Source organism: Peromyscus maniculatus, chromosome 23, assembly GCF_049852395.1.
Source record: "Peromyscus maniculatus bairdii isolate BWxNUB_F1_BW_parent chromosome 23, HU_Pman_BW_mat_3.1, whole genome shotgun sequence".
In the NCBI taxonomy this organism is placed as follows: Eukaryota; Metazoa; Chordata; class Mammalia; order Rodentia; family Cricetidae; genus Peromyscus; species Peromyscus maniculatus.
Genome location: NC_134874.1, coordinates 3,430,496 through 3,452,500, shown reverse-complemented (window position 1 = coordinate 3,452,500; position 22,005 = coordinate 3,430,496). Strand labels below are relative to the sequence as shown.

Sequence of the window (22,005 nt, the reverse complement as noted above, 5' to 3'; positions counted from 1 at the left end):
TGCTGCGGGCGGTCAGACGTGCCCCGATTCAGGGATGGATAAGACTGCAACTCGGGAGTGGGCAGGGTCTTCTTCCCAGAGGAGAGATGCGAGCATTTTCTTGCCCACCCACTAACTTAGAATGATGAGAAGTGGGTGAGAGGTCCCATAGCAGATTCTGGGCAGGATAGAAGCACAGTGGGGGTGCTTGGAGAGAGGTTTTCTGGGTAACATCTATGGGATGGGGTGCAGGGGCACCTGCCCTCTCTTTACCCCCTAAGATTGGCCTAGTTTTGAAAGGGGTGATGTTAGGGTGGCAGGCTTGGTCCAAAGGAAAGTTGAGGTAGAGACAGCCTCCAGAGGGAGAGATGGGGGTGCTGGTGCTGGGGTGAGCAGCGTTCACAGCTGGACTCTGCCAAGTTCACCCTGGACGGCGGGCTGCAGGTGGCTCTTCTCAACACGGCACCGGGAAGGATGCTGAGAGGCTCTCCCAGGTGGTTGCTGCAAACAGCCCAGCCCTTTGGTTCTGCTTCTGCGTCCCTGAGTCAGGCAGGCCTCAGGCCCCTGTCCACTGGAGTCCAGCAACGTGGCCAGGCCTGAGTTCTCCTCTCTCTGCAGAGGGATGATATGGAGGCTGTGCCCGGGTACCTGTCACTGCACCAGACAGCTGATGTCATGACTTTGAAGTGGACACCCAACCAGCTGATGAACGGGTCTGTTGGAGACCTGGACTACGAGAAGAGGTAAGAGAACTTCAACTGAGTCCCCCTTCTCTCCTAGACACGAGGATGCTCTTTTCTCAGGGGCGGATGGTCCCACATGCCATTCTACCCGGTTGTTATGGTTACCTAGCCCAGCCTCCCTGCTGCTGAGGCCTCAGAAGGAACAGCAGCCTTGGGAACACCTGGAGACAGTGGCAGAGCCCCAGGGGTAGGCCATGGCCAGCCACTCACATCCATAATCTGCTCTCCAGGGCCAGCGAGATGGCTCAGCAGCCAGCAAAGGCACCTTCCACCGAGCCTGACAACCTGAGTTCTATCCCTGAGACCCATCTGATGGGAGAAGAGAAGTGACCTCTGACCTTCACTCATTCATCATGGCGTGCACTCGCCCACATTAATTGATTGATTGATTCTCAAAGATGCAATTTATAAATGTGCTCCCCAGACCTATCCAAGTGTAAGGCGAGCAAATATAGAGACCACAGATGACAGACACCTCAGCCAAGCTGTGAGGGCACATCAGACTGAATCGGGAACGGCCCACCGCACCCCTCCCCGCCCCAAGCCAGGTGACCTTGAGCAGCCACCCTCCCCACCCCCCAGCCTCAGTCTCCTCATCTGTACTGAAGAGTGGGCACACATAGGCAGGGAGGACCGACACACAGAACGGGCACCGTGGTTGCCGACCACCGTCGAGGATGTCCACTGCCCTGGCCCACTGGTGGCCCAGGGCAGGAGGGCATGTAATGATACTCTGCCCTGACGCCAGCTGAGAGCAGAGAGAGTGGAGAGAGACGGTCCACGGGCGGCGTCAGCTGTCACCTGTGCTAGTCTGGGTCCTCCCGAGACCAGGGGCCGTGAGAGGATCTGTGAAAAAGAGATTTCTCTGGGGAAGGACCTGGGGTGGGGGTGGGGAGTTGAGAGAAGAAGCAGGAGTTGGAACAAAAGGACTCAGACGGCCGTGTGTGGCGACAAAGGAGAGGAAAATGTCACATGGGAGGCGTGTCCGCCAACCATCTGGGGATCCTGGCCTAGAGGGGGCCTTCGGGGGCCTCTTCCTTCCCAGGGATGGGCCTGGACTGTTTCCGGGAGCCCAGTTCTGGCCAGCATCATGGCAGCGTGGTAGAACCGTGATGGATCTGGCAGTGGCTTGCAGTACCACTGAACTCTGCCCCCTGGTACGGAGTTTCTGAGTGGTTGCATTCCTAGGCTACCGCAAACCCCACACTCCCAGGTGCCCCCCCCACCGGGTGTTCTGATGGGGAAAATAACTGGTTTTAGAACGGAGGTGGGTTCTGAGCCAGAAGTATATAAGTCATACTCAGAGTGACCATGCCCCAAGCACTGTGTTCTGAGCTGACTGTGAGGGCCTCTGGGTTGGGTCCTTCAAATGAAGATTCTCAGAGAAACACTACAATGGGGATCTTATTAGAGCTTCCATTTTATAGATGGGGAAACTGAGGCTCAGATAAACCCTCAAGTCACCCTACTGGCCCGTGTAAGGTCAGAGCTGGGAGTGGCCGTTCTAACTCCTGCCCCTGGTCACATGGTGGTCTGAAAGGAGGGTTCTGGGCCAGTATAGTTGCTTAACTTCCAGGAATGAAAACATCAACTCGAAGCTAACTGGAGCATTTGGTACAATGCTCCAGAGAACCCAGGGGCAGGAGACCTCAGGCTGGACCCAGGGACTTGAACAGCCATGCCCGAATTCATCCTGTCTCTGGCCTTTGCCTCATGTCTACAGACCCTATGCTCAGACAGACCTTCCTTGCAGGGTTCTGAGTGTCCCTGGGCATCAGGGAGTTCTTCCTGGACTGTCTAAGCATGAATGTGACCATCTCCTCACACTAATTATGCTTGAGTAATAGTGCCAATCATGCATTAATCACTGTGACCTCTCAGTGCTGATTGGCCGGCCTGGGTCAGGTGACCATCCCAGAGTCCTGGGGTGGAGATGTGGCAGAGTTGGGTTCAAATAACCACATAGATAGGGAGAAGCGGGGGGTGGGGAGGTGTCGTTCTTCAGAAAGTTGAGGTGCTGAGACCAAAAGGAGGGGAGGATGGATGGATGGTCTGGGCTGGGGACACATGGGTCTGGGTGAGAAGGCAGAGGTGCCCCTGGGCTGGTCTTCTGGCTTCCTGCAGTCTCCCCGCCTTCCCCTTTCCAGCGTCTACTGGGACTACGCTGTGACCATCCGCTTAGAGGAAATTGTTTACCTGCACTGTCACCAGCAAGGTAGGGACCACAGGGACATCAGGCGGCTGGGCGTCCATTGTGGATCCCCGTCCCTACTCACCACCTCACCGGTTCATTCATTTAGCATCCCAAGACACTCCTGTGTGCCTCCTCAAGCAAATGGCACTACCCCTCTGAGTGTGGTTGCTCTGAATCATTGTAACCATTTAGTGAAAGGGTGGCGTCCTGATACAAAGTAACACAGACTGTTGGCGCTAGAGACAGGGCTTAAACCCATATCTTTGTGAGTCCAAAATCAGTAGTGTGGAGACCTGAGATCAGTAACTACTATATTCCATTAAAGCCAGAAGAGGGTGCATTTAGAATAAGCAGGGTACACTGTGCCTCATCTAGGTATGGAACTCAATGGTTTAATCCCCTTTACTAAGGCAGACCTTGGTTCTGATCCAGGCTTTGCAACTTACCAGCTGTGTGACTTTGGGGATAATACAAAACCTCTCTTTGGTTTTGTCCCTTGTAAAATAGACAATAATAGCTAAGCCTCACAGGGATGTTCTGGGGGTTACAGTAAGACAACTTTTAACACACAGTGTTGGTATGCATCAGGCATCTAATACATGCTCTTAGGAGTCACCTACCACCCAGAGCCTCAGAGCGGCTCCCCTGCGTCTGCCTGGTCCTGGGGGTGGAGGCATGTGTCTTCAGAGTGGGGACTACGTCAGGCAAGTGACACCTGCCATTCTTTCTTGTCCTGTGGTGGTGGCAGTGGACAGTGGTGGGACTGTCGTGCTGGTGAGCCAGGACGGGATCCAGAGGCCGCCCTTCCGCTTCCCCAAGGGTGGGCACCTGTTACAATTCCTCTCCTGCCTGGAGAATGGGCTGCTTCCGCACGGGCAGCTGGACCCACCGCTTTGGTCACAGCGAGGAAAGGTGAGGGGTCAGCTGTGGGGGCCTCGAGGAGGCTGGGGCGCTGCCAGCTGTGGGGTATCACTGGGCCCTGCATTCCCCTCTGAGACCCTCGGTGTTGCCAGGCTTGGGGACAGATGGCTCTCTGAAGTCTGCCCTGGGATATGTTCCTGCAGGGGAAGGTATTTCCTAAGCTGCGCAAGCGGAGCCCACAAGGATCCTCGGAGTCCACCTCTTCAGATAAAGAGGACGACGAAGCCACCGATTACGTGTTCCGCATCATCTACCCCGGCATGCAGTCTGAATTCGGTGAGCAACCCCGGGCCCTGCACTCACCGGCTCCTCCCGAGAACTGTTCCAAAAGTTACAGTAGGTCTGTGGCCAGCAGAGGGGACTCAGAGCCATGAGTGTCCCCAGTGCCTTCCACCTCCTCCGCAATGAGAACCAACAGCCACCTCTTATTCAGATAGTAAAGGTGCCACGGGGCAGGAGGTGGCACTAACAGTGACAGTGGTGTGGTGTGGGCTCTGGAACCCTGGCTCGACCTGGGCAGACTTCTTCTCCCCCCCTCCCTGGCATTCCGTTCCCTCATCTGTGAAGTGGACTGTCCGCTGCAGACCTTCAGCACACACAGAACAGGCGCGCGCCAGCTACCGCGTGATCCCTCCTGTCAGTATAACCTGGAGTTATGAGGAGTCAGTGCAGGCACAGAGATCTGAACTCAAACATCTAATAAAAAGCCAAGCTTGACTGTACATGCCCATGACCCCAGCCCTGGGGGACGGAGATAGGCAAACCCCACACGTTCCCTGGCTAATCAGCACAGTCAGCATGGCGAGCCTTGGATCTGTAAGAGACCCTCAAGGGAATAAAGTGATTAGGGACAAAAGGAAACACCCCAGATCTTGCTCTGGCTTCTGCATGCAAGCATACTTGTGCATGCAATGCTTACGAGCACACAGCAGTGTACACGTGCGTGAATACACACACACACACACACACACACACACACACACACATACACACACATCACACACACAAAGCTGGGTGTGGTATAATGGCAGGCACGTGTTACCCTGGTGCTGGGGAATCAGAATCAGGCAATCCCCCCGGGTCTCACTAGCCAGCCAGCTTCTCCTACTTGCCAGGTTCCAGGACAGTGAGAGACTCTGTCTCAAAAGCCAAACTACACGGTATTGGAGGACAACACTTGAGACTGACCTTTGACCTCCACAAGCGTGTGCACAAACATGCAGACATCCACATAGACATGTACACCTGAACAAACACACATGTGCACGCGCGCGCGCGCACGCGCGCGCGCACACACACACACACACACACACACGACTGGGTTGAGCCAGGTGTGATGGAGCACGCTGTAATCCAACACTCAGGAGGCTGAAGCAGGAAGAATGTGAGTTCGAGGCTGGCCAGGGCAAGTCCGTGTCTTAAAGAGAAACGGGCCCTAGCTCTCCCTATTACTGCTACTATTGCCACTGTTATGAGTCCCTGTTATTTCTGCAAAATGAGGGGAAACTGCCTTTTTACAGGTCACCAAAGATAAATAGCAAACCTGGCCTGGTAGCTGGCAGAGTGGGCAATTTTTAAATGCCCGGGCTTTTTCCCCCTCTAATCAGCACAACGTATGTGGGAGCCATGTGGAGCGGGGCGGGGAGGGTTAGAACCCTGGGGAACCGGTCTCTCTGGTGGTCTCTGTCCCACCCCCTTAGCCCTCCCTCCTCACCGATTGTTTTTGTTTTCTGTCTTAAGCTGCCCTTGATCTCTTGGGCAGCCCTCGACCCGTGTCCGCTGGCCCTGCCTGGATGATGCTTGCTGCTGGCCAGTCCGTTCTGGTGGTGGCCAGGGGGATCCATTGGGCACAAACCAGAGGGTACCTCACCGTCCCCACTCGGAGTGTGAAGGAGCAGCCCCCCAGTAACGTCTGGTTCCCCTCCCCCGGGGGCTGGGTACCACTTCAACCATGCCATCATTTGAGAGTCTCGTTCCCAAGGAAAACGGACAAAGGAAGCGAATGAACAGTCTCGTGCCCCTCGGTCCCCACCCCGCAGAAGGCAGCCGTTAGGTTCTGTGACTCACTGGCGCTGTCTGTATGGTACAAGTGCTGGAGGTGTGATTGCCGCCCCATGTGCCTCCCTGAGCCAGGCTGAGGGCCGGGCTACTTTCTGGCCAGCTCAGTGGGGGGTCTGTGAGAGGAGGGTGAGCGGAGCCAGACCCTGTGGGTGGTGCAGGAGCCCCCTTCTGTAGCCAGCATGCTTCTCTGTGTCGTGGGTCAGGATGACCCAGTCGGCCACTGGCCTCTGACGACAAGGAGAGGGGACAAGAGTGTTAAGTCTCTCTCCCTCTCGGGGGTTCAGGAGAAGAGCCTAGGTGAGAGCAATTGTCCCTGGGTGGTGGTGGCGCACGCCTTCAATCCCAGCTAATGGGAGGCAGATACAGAGGGATCTCTGAGTCTCAGGCCAGCCTAGTCTACAGAGTGAGTTCCAGGACAGCCAGGGCTACACAGAGAATCTCTGCCTTGAAAAACCAAGAGAGAGTGTGTGGGGGGACAGAGAGACAGAGATAGAGACAGACACACACACAGAGAGAGAGAGAGAGAGAGAGACAGACAGACAGACAGACAGACAGCGATTGTCCTAAGAGGCCATAGCAGGTGAGAGGATGAGCACCCGTCGTGTGTTCTAGAACAGGGATCAGCAAATCCCTGCCCAGGGACCAAATCCAGCCCCATTCTGTACGGCCCAGGAGCTGGGCATGGTTTTATGTCCTTGACTATAAAACAGCAAAAGAAAGCCAGGCCTTGAGCCAGCAAGGCAGCCCAGTGAGTAAAGGCGCCCCAGCCGGTAAAGGCACTTGCCGCCATGCCTGACAGCCTGAGTCCAATCCCCGGAATCTACGTCATGGAAGGAGAGAGCCTAAAATCACAAATTGGGCGCATCTGAGGGCTTTGTCTCCAGGACACCAGGGACACTAGATGGGCATATGGCTTTCTAAGGAGCCCCCCACCTGAGTCACCTGTTGAAGATGATTTCTAGTTCAGGAGTGTGAACAGCGTTCATGCCCCCCAACACACTCAGGCCCCGGGGACTCCGCCTGGGTGTTGAGATGGGTTCCTTCCCTTCTTACCACACAAGCTCCTGTAGAGACGCAGGAGCTCAGGTCCTCCCACACACACACACACACACCCCAGCCTTTCCCCGGAAGTGCCCAGTAGGTTCCCCTTCCCCAGGGTCACCTTCCTGTGAGCAGAACCGAATGAGGGCATGGCGAGGTGAGGCTATCTATCTGCAGTCTTCCCAGCTCCGCGCTGCTTCCTCTCTTCTTCGCCCTTCGGCTGGGCTGCCGTCCACCCCGCCCCGCGGCCAGAGCCTCTGAATCTTGGTGGTGGTTTTCACTGGATCAGGCGGGCTGGGGACTCCGTCAGATTGTGGTTGGGCACATTTGGGACTGTCACCCTCAGATCCTCCCGGTCCCTGAGCCAGCTTTGAGGGAGCTGCTTGCTTTGGGGTCAGGCTTCTGTAATCCACATTGGTTTAACCAAGATTGTTGCTGGGGCCCCTTTCCCACCCACTGTCCACCGCAGTGCCCCAGGACCTGATGGATGTCTCCGTGAACAACCTTCCATCCCTATGGCAACCCAGTCCTCGGAAGTCCTCCTGCTCCTCCTGTTCACAGAGCGCCTCAGCCGAGGGCGGCTCGAGCAATGGCTGCAACCACGAGAGGTAGGTGGGGCGTGGGCTACACCTGGATGATCTTGCAGCACTGGCCAAAGACTGTGGCTGTCTATCGCTTGCCTTGCCCTAAATTTCGGGAGGTGTGAACATGGCCTACGGATCCCCAAGAGCTAGGTTTAAATCATAGCCTCGTGTGGTCTTAGCCCCTGGAATTCCCTCCCATGTGTCAGTCAGGGTAAGGTTCTGCTGCAGTAACAAACAGTCCCGAAACACTAACGGCTTTTTGCAGTGAATGCCAAAGTGTCCTGGATGCTGTGAGTCCACCATAGCTCTGCTTTCTAATGAACGTCGACTCAGATGTCACTAATCACGGTATCAGAGACCATGATATTCCTGCTTTCACCTCAGTGGCCCCACTCCCAGGGAGGCCAAGAAATACAGGCCCAGCCAGACATATTATTTGACCACCACCATTATGCTCTGTGTGCTCCTCCAGGAAGCGTTCACTTAGTAGGGCTCTGAGAAGGGACCATTGAGAAATGATACTTTGCCCAGCGTGTGCTCTCGGAGCCTAGACTTACATACCTGTATCAATGAGGAGCTCCCCTCCCTGCAGAGTGCCAAGCCCCACCCCCACCCCCGACCGAGCCTCCCATCCTGAGGGCACGAAGAGGGACTCCCTCCATGTGCATACCCGGGACTTCCACCATGCTCCCTTGCCAGCAGGCTTCCTGGGTTTGTCTGGTGTCCCTGGGATATCCTCAGGATTGATGCACAAAGGTTCCTCCATTCTGTCCTCTGTAAGAGCTCACAGCCCTCCTCCGTCCCCTTCTCCCCAGGCATGCTAGGCTTTCCTCTTCTCTTCACTCAAAGCAGCCCCAGGAGCACTGTGCAAGGAGCAACGGCTCCGAGCCCTGTCTACTGTGCAGTCCACTGGGCCAAACCCATGGGCCACTTTACAGCAGATCACTTCAAACTGGTTCAAGAAAAAGAAAAAAAAAAATGAGTGTGCGTGTTGGAATAAGCCTGCAATCCCAGCACCCAGGAGGCTGAGGCAGGAGGATTGTGGGTCCCAGGCCAGCCTGGGTTAGATCATGAAACCCTGTCTCAAAAAAAAAAAAATCAATAAAAGAAAATAGGAAAGGAAAAAAAAATGTGCTGGCCATGATTGAGAGGTTCAGGGGCACAGCGGCTTCAGGCTTGGCTGGATCCAGATGCTCAGGATGGGAACGACTCTCTGGGTCTTCAGATATGGGAAGGGTGTGCCTTTATGGTGGCCTGTTCTTGGGTTGGCCCTCCCTGGCGATGGCCAAGAAGGCTTCCAGCAGCCACTGCTGTGTATCCCACCGGCTCAGGACCTCAGGCAAAAGAAAGAGGTAGACGAAGCAAAAATCCCAGGGCTGATTCTCATTGGCCCAGGTTGGGTCACATGACCACTTCTCAGCCAGGTTCATGTACTGGGTGATCATCCACCTGCATCCAAGCCACAGAGGCACAATGGAGGGACAGTTCCCCCCCAGGGAAACCTGGGGTGTGACGGAGAAGGGGCATGTGGGTGGGAGCCACAGCGGCCTCCCTCCGCCCTCACGGCCGACTTTGATCTGCTGTGTGCAGCATGGTTGGTTCCTCTGCCGAACAGCTAAGCAGCGTGTGACCCTCTGCTCCCCCTCTCCCTCCTCCTCCTCCTCCTCCCTTCCCCTCCCCCTCCCCCTCCTGCAGGGCTCCACTGAAACTGCTCTGTGATAACATGAAGTACCAGATCCTCTCCAGAGCCTTCTATGGATGTGAGTACAGGTCTCTATCACTGCTGTGATCTTCAAGAGGCATTTACTGAGCACCTCATGTGCCAGGCATGAGTTCCTGGTGCCCAAGGCAGAGTGGATGAGGGTGCCCTGGCAGGTATTCATGGCAGGCAGGGTGGTCCTGAGGGGACATGACCATCTTGGAAAGCAGGCAGAGCACTTGGCATCTCCCAGTCCCTCCCTTCTCCATCCAGCAGTGATTCTGTTCCTATCTGGCCTTTGTTCTTTCTCTATGAATGGGAGGCAGGCCCAGAGTGAGACCAAAAGTCCTTGGTTTCCCTGCCTTCCTATCCCTTCCCTGCCCACTGCACATCTGTTCATTGCTTTGGCTTCCAGCAGAAGGGAATGGTGTCCAACTAAAAACAAAACATCATCCCCAGGGTTTAGTGGTCAAGCCACCCAGTGAGAGCATCCTCAACTTGCTTTTTTTTTTTTTTCTAGAAAGGCTACAGTGAGAATTTTCCAGGTTGAGGGCCCCTGAAGATGGGGATGGGTAACAGGACAGCCCCGTGGAGCACCCAGAAGAGACTGGGTGAAGTGTGTTGGGTAGAAGATGATGTCTGCCTTCCCTCCTGGTCCAGGGCTCGCATACTGTAGACACCTGTCCACCGTGAGGACCCACCTGTCAGCCCTGGTCAATCACATGATCGTGTCTCCAGACCTGCCCTGTGATGCTGGGCAAGGGTTGACGGCCAGCATCTGGGAGCAGTACATCCGGGACAGCACGGTGAGCTGGGCGGGGCTTGCACGCCAGAGGGCAGAGTGGAGGGAGGCCATCTTGTCAGGTCAGACTCACAGGGACCCAGGGCGACATGCCTGTCTGAACAGGGACCATCAAGTCTCAAGACCCACCGCTAACGTGAGCCCCAACCATATGTAACTGTGAGGGGGTCAGGAAACATTCATAGGTACAGCATCCCAACCCCAAGCCACAAATCCAAAATGTTGTGAAATGGAAACTCTGAGTACTGACAGGAAACCACATAGAAAATCCCACACCTGAGCTCACATGACAGGTTGCAGACATGCCACACACTAAAAATACTGTGAAAACAATATACAGGTCATGAGTATATAGGTATGTTAATCATAGGGGTTTTGTATTTAGACGTGCCCATCCCTATAAATATCTATATATCTATACGTATATAGATACATATTTCTCTGTATATGGCAAATATGCAAACATGCAGGAAGATCTGAAATGTGAAACCCTTCGGGGCCCAAACATTAGGGACAAGGGCTGTTCAACCTGGAAGGGAAGAGAAAGGAACCGCTGGGCTGGGCAGGGTGGTCCATGACTGTCACCACAGGACTCATAAAGCTGAGGCAGAGGGATTGTGAGTTTGAGACCGGCCTAAGACACTTTGTGAGTTCCGGGTTTGTCTGAGTTACATAGCATAACGTTCTGAGTAAGTTTGCGGTTACGTTTTGGGCTGAATTTGTAGCTACTTTGCGGCACATGTGGGCCTTGGGAAGTGACCTGGGCATCTGCTCCAACCCTGTCCATCTGTCTCAGGCTACAGCCTAGGCACCTGCTCCAACCCTGTCCACCTGTCCCAGGCTACAGCCTGGGCACCTGCTCCAACCTTGTCCACCTGTCCCAGGCTACAGCCTGGGTACCTGCTCCAACCCTGTCCATCTGTCTCAGGCTACAGCCTGGGCACCTGCTCCAACCCTGTCCATCTGTCCCAGGCTACAGCCTGGGCACCTGCTCCAACCCTGTCCACCTGCCTCAGGCTACAGCCTGGGCACCTGCTCCAACCCTGTCCACCTGCCTCAGGCTACAGCCTGGGCACCTGCTCCAACCCTGTCCACCTGTCTCAGGCTACAGCCTGGGCACCTGCTCCAACCCTGTCCACCTGCCTCAGGCTACAGCCTGGGCATCTGCTCAGTGCTGTCTGTCTGTACCCTTGTCTTTGTTTCTGTCCCTACAGTTACAAAGCTGTGTGGGTACGTAGCAGCTCTCTGGCTTTCTCTTCCCGTTGCTGTCATAAAATACCCTGGCACAAGCAACTTAAAGGTGCAAGGGTTTATTCTCAATCACAGTTCCACATATGTCCCACCGTAGTGGGGAAGTCGAGGCTACAGGTTCATGAGGCAGCTGGTCCCATCTCATCCACGGTCAAGAAACAGAGGAGGATGACTGCAAGCTGCTGCTCACCTCACCTGCTCCATTTGCACCATCCAGGATCCCCAGCCTAGGGAATGGCACTGCCCACCATTAAAATAGGTCTCCCCACACTAATTAACATGATTGAGCTAATCCCCCAGAGGCGTGACCAGAGCTGGGAGGGGCTTCTCTCCTAGACTCTCTCAATCAAAACCAGCCACAGCACCCACGGCGATCCTAGAGTTTACCCATAGAACCTGTAGATGTACACACAGATCTGACCCACAGAACACTTTAAGACATACAAGTCAAAGCCAGGCATGGTGGCACACACTTTTAATCCCAGAAGCAGGCAGATCTCTGTGAGTTCAAGTCCAGCCTGGTCTACAAAGCGAACTCTAGCACAGCCAGGGCTGCATAGTGAGACCCTGTCTCAAACAAACAAACAAACAAACAAACAAACAAACACATATAAATCATCAAGATTTTTTAATCTACACATCTACTGATATATAAAGATACATTTATGCCTAACTGCATATTATATAGGTCTTATTATCTTTGATCTCATCTGTAACTATAGTCATTGAAATATATATATATATGATATTGTAATATTCAGATAGCCATAGCTTAGTATTTGTATTTACCTTAGCTATATATTTTTTAATTTTTTAAATATTTATTTTTTATGTGTGTTGGGGGTCTGCAAAGGCTACAGTGTGCACATGGGGGTCAGAAGACAACGGCTTGCAGATGTCAGTTTTCCCCTTCTACCGTGTGGAAACCAGGTTGCCAGGCTTCGCAGCAAGCGCCTTTACCAGCTGAATCATCTCTTAGCCTCTAGGTTGATTTCTTTTATACTGTGCTAACATCCTGTTTGCATTTTCAATGAGCAGCTTTATTTCCTGACCCATCTTTCAGATCTCAAAGAAATAGTCAGAATTCAACACTTTGTGAGTGGCCCACAGTTGATTTAAATTCCCACTGACAGGAATTCTCTCTCTCTCTCTCTCTCTCTCTCTCTCTCTCTCTCTCTCTCTCTCTCTCTCTCTCTCTCTCCCTCTCCCCCTCCCCCTCCTCCTCTCCCTCTCTCTCTTCCTGCTAATTTGTTGTTGCCTGAGATGGGGGGGGAGGGGGGCACGAATCTCACTAGATAGCAAGTCTGGTCTTGAACTCACAACGCCCCTCTGTCAGCCTCCATAGTGTCGGGGTTGGGTTTGCAGACCTGCACCAGGCCTGGCTTCCTTCTCGATCTTTTTAGACTCATTTCCAGTAGTACATAGAGGAACAGCAGCACCCTGGCACATGCATGCCCTCCCATACTGCTGGCATTTTGATTTAGAGAATGGTTTCCTAGAAGCTGATTGCTGTGTATTAGAACTTGAAATTAGATAAGCCAGAGTACTCTCGAAACCTCCCACGGCCACAGTGTGAGCCTGCTGGTTCCTGGGGAGCTGCGGGACTGACTGGTTTCTCCACTCAGCTCCAGCTCTGCATCTCCCGGAGAGGAGCCCACGCCTACGTTCCTAAAGTCCCGGGAGTGCTTCCGTGATCCAATTTGGGAGACATCAGTTTAAGGTCAAATTGGGTGAAACAATTGATGAGCCAAAGAGACTTCAGTGAACAACCCTCCTACGGTCTGGCCCCTTTCTCAGGGCTTAGCCACCTTCCTGTGCTGGGTACACCGAGTCCCAGGAACAAACAGTCCCCGCAACCTTGTTGCCAGGCAACACGGGGCTCCTTTCTCACGGAACAGTCCTGGGAGCCCTGTCAGTGAGTGTGCATCGCCCTTCACCTGAGGACTTGTGAACCTGCCAATCCCTGGCATCCAGTCTCCAGAGAAGCCTGTGAGGACCCACCGACTTCCTCCCCTGTCCTGCCCTGCCCATAGTTCCTTTCACATCCATTGGCCCGAAACTGTCACATGACCACACCTAACTGCAAAGGGGGCTGGGAAATGGAGTCTAGTGGATCCAGGAGCCCAGGAACAGGATTTCCTGTTTGCTTTATCATCTCATCTCTTTCTATGGCAGCAAATAATTGCAGTTGTGGCGTTTGCAGGGGACAGGAGCCGAGACCGTAGATCAAACAATAAATGTTGACGTGTAGCATAGCATCGTACTGCAGCGGTCCAGGGGCTGGAGAGATGGCTCTGTGGTTAAGAGCGCGGAGAGGGACCAAGTTTGGTTCCCAGCACCCACAGCAGACAGCTCACAATGGCCTGTGGCTCCAGTCCCAGAGGACCTGCCACTCACTGTCTCTGAGGTACTCACACGTATACATAAGATACGTACATACAAAGGACCAGGTTGTTTTTTGTTTTTTGTTTTTTAACCTATAAAGTAAAATGAAAAAAGATGTCAAATCAATAACCTTCCATCTTAAGGTTGGGGGGGGGGCAGCAAACTGAACCTGAATGAACAGAGGACAGGAGGGGGATGGAGAGGGGTCAAACGCAGAATTAGGTCAGAGAAGCATAGAGATAAAAAAATGGAAATGAAGCTGGCTCCCAGGAAAGACCAGGGAAGCTGGGAAATGCCTTCCTAATCAGAACCACAAGTGTGTGAGGAGGGCACGTTAGATGACCGCAGTCGGAAGTCAAAGAGGAGACGTCACCACAGACCCCGCAGGCAGAGGCATGGAAGATAGCGTGCAATTACTACGAACGCGTGTCTACCAACCAACGAACAGCGGAACTCACAAACTCCTAGAGCGTCCCAGCTACTGCGATTTCCTCAACAAGAAACGAGAAGCCTGGGGATGAGTCGTTTTATAACTCCTATAAAGAAAAGCCATGGGGCCAGAGAGATGGCTGAACCATTGAAAGCACCGGGTGCTCTTCCAGAGGACCTGGGTTCGATTCCCAGCACCTGCATGGCAGCTCACAACTGTCTATAACTCCAGCTCCAGGGATCCCACGCCCTCTTCTGGACTCTGCAGGCATTGCATGCACACCGTGCACTTCTATTCAGGCAAAACACCCATGCACATAAAGTAAAAACAAAGGAAATAAAGAAGTCAAGGTACAGATGGCACTCCTGGGAGCCTCCCCCGACACACACACACCTTAAAGAAAGGAAGTCATTTCTGAAGACTTTGCATTCTTGCCGCAACCCATTTTCTGATTTCTAACCGCTCTGGCAGTATCTACCTGGGTGGTCAGAGTTCCCTGGGCAGCCCAAGGCTACACTGTATCTGCAAAGCTTGCGGTGATTTTTCTTGAAGTAACAGAGCCAAGCCGGCACTACAGGAAGCCTCACAAGCCCCTCCTGTGCAGAAAGCTGTTGGTGTGAGCAGAGGCGGCTGGAAATGTTCACTTTGCATTATTTCCCTTTAGAGTAATTTTCTTCAAGCTGACTCGAGATGAGATTGCGTCTGAGCATCAAATGGAAACACTAGTTCATTAGGTGCTGCCTTGGGCGCATGCCCCCTCCTCCTGCCCCCTTTCTTCCTTCTCTCCCTCCCTCTTCCTTCTCTTGTTGGTTTATGGGTTCTTTATTTATTTTAATTGATTTTAGATGAGGTCTCATGTTGGTTGGTCTAAACTCTCTATGTAGCTGGAGACGACCTTGACCACCTGACTTGACCTTCTGCTCTGAGTGCTGGGGTCCCAGTGCACAGCTTCACCTGTCATCCCATAAAAACAGGCTCGGCCTGGACACAGCCACGTCTTTGTTTTCCATTGCACCTCACACTCTGGCCTCCCCTCCCCCCAGTCCTCGTACCTGTACCGGCTGTCCTGACAACTCCCCGTGTGGGCCCCCACACCCATGCCCCCATGGGTGGGTAATTTAAGTGGTCCAGCTTAGCTCCCCCTGTGATAGTCAGAGCTAATTACACAGTCCTGTGCCATATCATCTGTGTTACTGTAGCAAGTTCCCAGACTGGGCAGCTCATAAAGAAAAACAGTTTATCTTGGCTCACAGTTGTAGAGATTTAAGTCTGATGGGCCCTGCTGCCATGGGCCCCAGTCAGCACAGGACACATGGCAGCACAGGACACATGGCAGGAGCAGAAGAGAAAGGCTTACTGTGGGGCTCAGTTACCATTCCTCCACTGTGACCTAAGACCTACACCGGGCTCCAGCTCTTCAAGGCCACACCAGCTCCCACCAGCTAGGGTCCAGGTCATTATCACAGGCATTCTGGGGGCTGCTCCAGACACAGAAGACATGGCTTTGCTCATTCACCCAGGATCTCACCCCAGAAACAAGACTAGAGGGCTGCGGGTCACCCTGGCTTCTCCATTGACCAGACTTTCTGCCCTCCAACCCTCCCCAACAGACTTACCCGGAGCAGGAGCTGCTGCGGCTCATCTACTTCGGGGGTGTCCAGCCCGAGATCCGCAGGGCGGTCTGGCCCTTCCTCCTCGGTCACTACCAGTTCGGGATGACGGAGATGGAGAGGAAGGAGGTCAGTCACCCAAGGGCGATGAAAGGATCGGGGTGCTGTGGAGTGGGGTACTGTGGAGTTGGGTGCTGTGCACCTGGGCACTGTGCAGCTGGGCACTGCACCTGGGAACTGTGCAGCTGGGAACTGTGCACCTGGGTACTGTGTACCTGGCCACTACAGAGTCCTGGTTTCCTGTTGCAGTGTTGGTGGGAGACACAGGGAAGAGACAGGACCACTGAGGAAAGAGCCGTGTGGTGGAAATATGACACGAGGGAATCTTCAAATAAGTCAGCCTCCTGTTTTGAGGCCATATAGACTCCTGTACATATTTGTAGGAAGCACTGCAGGGACCTATGTGACCTTGACTCAGTTTCTCCCTTGGTGACCCCAGCAGATCTGTGATGTCACAGAATGCTGATGCTGGTATAGTACCTACCTCACTCAGGCCTCGCCATCCTCCTGTAATTGCCTGTGTGTGTGTGTGTGTGTGTGTGTGTGTGTGTGTGTGTGTGTGTGCATATGTGCACTTATTTCCCCGTGTGTGCAGACTTGTACATTTCTGGTGCCCTAAGAATCCTCACCTTGTCCTTCTGTAGCCACACCCACCTCCATCCCACCTTAATCCCTGGCTCCTACTCACCGGTCTTCCATTTCCAGAATTTTCTCTCATCCAGGTGGTTGTATAAACAGAATCATGTAGTATGGAAATTTTGAGGGATTGACTTTTCATTCAGTATACATCTCTAGATCCACGTTCTATTATTACCCGTTTCCTTTTTGTGGCTGAATTTGCCTGTGTACATCTACCACAGCTTCACTCTGAGCTGGCTGATTGGTAGCTGGGCAATGCCACGAATCTTTATTTACATTTTTTGGCAGTAATAGCTAACTACAACTGACATCCAGTGTAGGCTTTGTGTGTTGGGGAAATGCCTGGTAGTGACATCACTGTGACGGAAGCATGTTCAGTCTTGAAGAAAATGAGAAACGCCAGCAGAGACTGTTCCATCTGATATTGCCACCAGCTGTCTATGAGTGGCCCTTACCTGATGGAGGGGTGGGTGGATAGACGGGAGGAGAGTGGATGAGACGGACCCATGGAAGGATGGGTGGATGGATGGGAGAGAGTGGATGAGATGGACCCATGGATGGGTGGATGCTTGGATGGGAGAGAGTGGATGAGATGGACCTATGGATGGATGGGTGGATGGACAGGTGAGTGGGTGAGATGGATCCGTGGAAGGATGGGTGGGTGGATGGATGGGAGAGAGTGGATGAGATGGACCCATGGATGGGTGGATGAATGGACAGGAGAGAGTGGATGAGATGGATCTGTGGAAGGATGGGTGGATGGATGGATGGGAGAGAATGGATGAGATGGACCCATGGATGGGTGGGTGGATGGGTACATGGGTTGGTGGGTGAATTTGTGGATGAGAGGATGGTGGGTGGACAGATAGCAAAATCTTGCTCATCTTGTAATCTATAGGCCTGACTTGGTGCCTGGCACACTGTGGGTACTTATCAAAGAAACTAATGAGCAAATGGATTAAGTAATTAATAAATGAGGGAAGAGAGACAGCACGCAAACATTTGAATGGTTGTGTGAGTGGATGCGTCAGTAAAGGGAGAGACGGAGAGCGGAGATGAGGTAGGCTGCTCTATAGTACTCCTCAGCACAGGACCTCACCCAGCTCATACCTGTTGGGTGCTGACTACGCAAATGTAGACAGGTCCCAGCCCGGGGAACTCAGCACCTCGTGGGGCCTTATGCATCTCCTGACAGGTGGATGAGCAGATCCACGCCTGCTACGCACAAACCATGTCGGAGTGGCTGGGCTGCGAGGCGATCGTGAGACAGAGAGAGCGGGAGTCCCATGCTGCTGCCCTGGCCAAGTGCTCCTCAGGGGCTAGCCTGGACAGTCACCTTCACCGGATGCTGCACCGGGACTCCACCATCAGCAACGAGGTAACGGACCGCTGGCCTGGGAGCCTGCCGGTGGGAGGGGGACCGAGCCTTGGGACATCCTTGCCCTTAGCTCTCTTTTGGGGGGGGGTCGAAGGGGGAACTTCAGAATCAGATCTAGGTTCCAAGCCCGCCCAGAGTTTCTTGCCAGCACATTTCCTTGGGGCTCGGTTCCTGCGTACGTACAGTGGGAATGGTGGAGGTGTGGGTACGCCCCTAAGAAGACAGTGCGTGTCAAGATTCCAGTGCAGCGTCTGCCCTCCGTATATTCAACTAATGTTTTCTGTATCCCTACTATGTGCAAGTACTTTCAAGAATGCTCAGAATGTTCTGGTAGCTAAGGCCGACCTCTGCTCTCGCACAGACTTTAGCTGAACAGCCTAACTGGCTGAAGCAGACTGCATGGCAGAGCTTAGCATCAGAGTAGGGAGGGCCAGGGAGGTTACAGGACAGAAAAACCGAGCCCCGAATCCCACCTGTTACTCTGGAAGGACGTAAATCCTAGCCAGAGCTCTCAAGTTCAACAGAGAAGTTAAAGGTGGGGTGCTCTGACGTGGAAGTTGGAGGGTGGGACCCAGAGGCCGAGGTCACCTCTGAGGAGGCTCCAGGGGACAGGTAGGGAGCTGAGGCTCTGGGAGGGGGCTTGTCCCAGTCTGGAGAAAGGATGGAAACAGGCTTCCTGGCTCCCAACCCAGCAGCACCCCCGTGTGACCTTCCATCTTGGTTTCTCTGGTTCTTGTCCCTCCCAGTCCTCCCAAAGCTGCAGCTCAGGCCGCCAGAACCTCCGACTGCAGAGCGACTCCAGCAGCAGCACCCAGGTGACTTTCAGAGGCCCCGCCCCCTCGTGCCCCGCCCCATCACCAAGCCCCGCCCTCCCACCTGGGGTTGAAGGGACTGGATGTCCGTCATTTTCCAGCCACTTTGACATTTTGGGCTTTTTATGGCTAGTCTTGGACGTGGACTCTCTTAAGTAGCACAAGCAATCGCAGCCTCCTTGAAATCCACAGTGATAGGATGCAGCCTCGGCAGACGTCAGCATGCCAGGATCCACGTTCTTTGTGTAAAGTGACAAATGTGTGCACATGACACTGCATTCTTCAGGTCGTTCACAAGAGCAGTGCAAAGTGCATGGAAATAGCCATCAGGCTGTGCCATTAGGAAGGACGGATGGACAAGTGCTTGAGCCCAGTCTGTGCAGGTGCAGTGGCTTGGGGGGGGAGGGTTCACTCAGCATTGGTTGAATCTTGGACCCAGCCTCTGTGAATTCAAAGGCTGAACACAAGGCTGCTCTCCTGTAAAACATCACACCCCACGCCTACACTTTGTTTCTGTCTCCTTCAACTCTGTCCTCCCTTGAAGCAGTGCTATAAATCCGTCCCCTGCATGGCCTTCCCGAACCTTCTGAATACCTTTACATACACAGAAATACCTAATGTACAGTAAGACTTGTAGTTCTTAAAACCCCACATAAATGCCAGCAGGTGTATTTTTCAACAGCTTTTGGTGTCACTCATAAAGGTTTGCTCCATCTGGAGCCTCATCAAACAAAAAGAAAAGCACAAAGCAGGCTGGAGAGACAGCTCAGTGGTGAAGAGCGTGAACTGTTCTTGCAGAGGACCCAGGTTCAGTTCCCAGCACCTATGTGAGATGTCTCACAACCAGGTGTAACCCCAGGAGATCTGGCGCCCTCTTCTGGACTCCAAGGGCACCTGCACTCATGTGGGCATATACACATAGACACATAAATAAAAAAAATAAAATGGCTATTTTCAAGTGAAAAGTATAAAAACATGCACAAAATGTCACCTTTTGGGTAGAAAAGTGTGTGTGTGTGTGTGTGTGTGTGTGTGTGTGTGTGTGTGTGTGTGTGTGTTTGTACCTAGCCTATGAGAGGTCGAGAGGTTCCAGCACTGCACACAAAAAAGCAGAACTGGACCCAGTGAACTGAAGCTGACGGTGGCGACACAGAGAAACAGTGTGAGGCTTTGGAACCTGATCTTTACTGTGACCTTGAGGGCTACAGCTGAAGGACACAGAGAGCCACAAATGAATCTCAGTGTTAGAAATCTGTATGGTGAAAAACCACTTTCTCCCCAAACTTCATGTCCCTCATTGCCCTCCTCAGAGGTAGCTGTGGCCAGCCGAATTGCCGATATAATCTCAGCACTTGGACTCTACTTGTCATCAAGAAGAACAAACTGCCTTTTTCCTGACTGCGTGCTATTCCACTACATGCAAACTCCATACTGAAATATGCCCTGTGGCTGGGTATTAAGTTGCTGCTGTAAACTGTGCTGCCGTGCACATCCTGACCTGTGTGTCCCTTTCCCTCAGGTATTTGAGTCTGTGGATGAGGTGGAGCAGACAGAGGTGGAAGGCAGGTCAGAGGAGAAACAACCCAAAGTCCCCAACGGGAACCCGGCAAATGGCACTTGCTCCCCAGACTCTGGACACCCTTCTTCCCACAACTTCTCCTCCGGCCTCTCCGAGCACTCGGAGCCCAGTCTCAGCACCGAAGACAGTGTTCTGGATGCCCAGCGCAGCCTCCCCGCTGCGTTCCGACCTGGGGACAGCAGTGTGGAAGACGGCCAGAGCAGCGAAGCCACCACGTCCCGGGACGAGGCCCCTCGGGAGGAGCTGGCCGTGCAAGACAGTCTCGAGAGCGACCTCCTCGCCAACGAGAGCATGGAGGAGTTCATGTCCATCCCGGGCAGCCTGGACGTGGCCCTGCCTGAGAAGGACGGGGCCATGACCGCGGAGGGCTGGCCCAGCGAGACGGACAAGCACGGCCGGGCTGACAGCGAGGACAACCTCTCGGAGGAGCCTGAGATGGAGAGCCTCTTCCCGGCCCTGGCTTCTCTGGCCGTGACCTCCTCTGCCAACAACGAGGCGTCACCCGTGTCTTCCAGCGGCGTCACCTACTCTGTAAGTCGCAGGGGGTCTTTCCCCGAGGAGGGTGAGACTGGCCCTGGCTTGTTTCCTTCTCCCCGTCATAGAGAGTCAGTGTGGAAACAGGCAGGGCCGCTGAGCTGGGGGCCGGGAAGTCTGGTTCCGTCCCTTCTCCTGGCTGTGGGACAAGTCCCCTCCCAGAGCCTCAGCTCCTTAGCTGCTCCCAGAGCCTCCTGAGATGACCTTGGCCCAGGCCGACCTCTGCCCTCACAGACCTTAGCTCAGAAGCAAACCCACACTTCCACCATGATGTATCAGTCATCAGCTTTCCTCATCCACGCTGTGTAACAACCAGTTACCCAAAGCCAACCAACTTTCGCCAACCAACGCTGGGCCCTACCTTGGCCTCCGAGTCTGTGGGTCAGCTGGGAAGCTCTGCCCCCAAGCTGGGCAGGGTGTGGCTCGTTAGGATGTTGGCTGTCAGGGGCTGGTCTGTGTTTCCTCCTCTGGCAGGCTAACCTGGGCTAACCTGGGCCAGCCTGGGCTAGCGCTCATGGCCAAGGCAGATGCTAAGCAGAGAGAGCCGACAGGCCGACGTCTATTTTTAAGCCTCTGCTCTGTCCGGCTCACTGACATCACTGGCTGAAGCCAGCTGTGTGGCAGAGTGGGCAAGGGCAGGGAGGTCACAGGACAGAGTGAGTGTGGAGAGAAGGAAAACCGAGCCACGAGTCACACCTGTTGCTCTGGATGGACACGCATCACTAGTGTGGAAGCTGGGAGAAGGGTGGGACACAAAGGGTCCCAGTACCTTCTCTCCTATGGGTCTTTTCTTCGTTCTTCGTTTACAACCTTGTTTTGTCGGAGTGCACGCTATGGTGACTTCCACGTGTTTTACTTTTCATCCCATCTGATGTCACTGGTTGCAGGGCTGGGACCTTGCCTATTCTGCGAAGTTCCTTCTTTGTTTGTGTTTTTTGGTATCGAGTGTGGGGACCTTGGGTGCAGTTCATCAGGAACCATCCTTTTATGTTGAGTGTGTCTCCCCCTGGGCTGTAGTTCACCCATTCGGCCAGGCTGGCCCTCCAGTGATCCTCCTGGCTCCTCTTCTTCAGCTTTGGGGTAGCAAGTGTAAGCCCCAGGCCTGGCTTTTTTTTTTTTTTCTTTGATACGAGGTTTCTCTGTGTAGTTTTGGTGCCTGTCCTGATTCTCGCTCTGTAGACGAGGCTGGCCTCGAACTCACAGAGATCTGCCTGCCTCTGCCTCCCAAGTGCTGGGATTAAAGGCGTGCGCCACCACCACCCAGCTCTGGCCTGGCTTTCTTCATGGGTGCTGGGGGTCTGAA

The 22,005-nt window shown here is 53.7% G+C and overlaps 1 protein-coding gene across 2 annotated transcripts in view; it reads left to right on the top strand.

Moving 5' to 3' along the window:
* Sgsm1 (small G protein signaling modulator 1) overlaps nucleotides 1-22,005 on the top strand; it is a 73,833-nt gene that overhangs the window by 32,000 nt on the left and 19,828 nt on the right. Inside the window, exons 9-20 of one of the 2 annotated variants that reach the window (XM_042267636.2) lie at nucleotides 598-722; nucleotides 2,870-2,937; nucleotides 3,665-3,828; nucleotides 3,981-4,113; nucleotides 5,578-5,742; nucleotides 7,409-7,547; nucleotides 9,219-9,283; nucleotides 9,883-10,028; nucleotides 15,701-15,829; nucleotides 17,595-17,777; nucleotides 18,524-18,592; nucleotides 20,109-20,699. In XM_042267636.2, the coding sequence (XP_042123570.2) occupies nucleotides 598-722; nucleotides 2,870-2,937; nucleotides 3,665-3,828; nucleotides 3,981-4,113; nucleotides 5,578-5,742; nucleotides 7,409-7,547; nucleotides 9,219-9,283; nucleotides 9,883-10,028; nucleotides 15,701-15,829; nucleotides 17,595-17,777; nucleotides 18,524-18,592; nucleotides 20,109-20,699 (1,977 nt within the window). The remainder of the gene's footprint in view (nucleotides 1-597; nucleotides 723-2,869; nucleotides 2,938-3,664; nucleotides 3,829-3,980; nucleotides 4,114-5,577; nucleotides 5,743-7,408; nucleotides 7,548-9,218; nucleotides 9,284-9,882; nucleotides 10,029-15,700; nucleotides 15,830-17,594; nucleotides 17,778-18,523; nucleotides 18,593-20,108; nucleotides 20,700-22,005) is intronic. The other variant, XM_076561187.1, reaches the window with a different exon arrangement.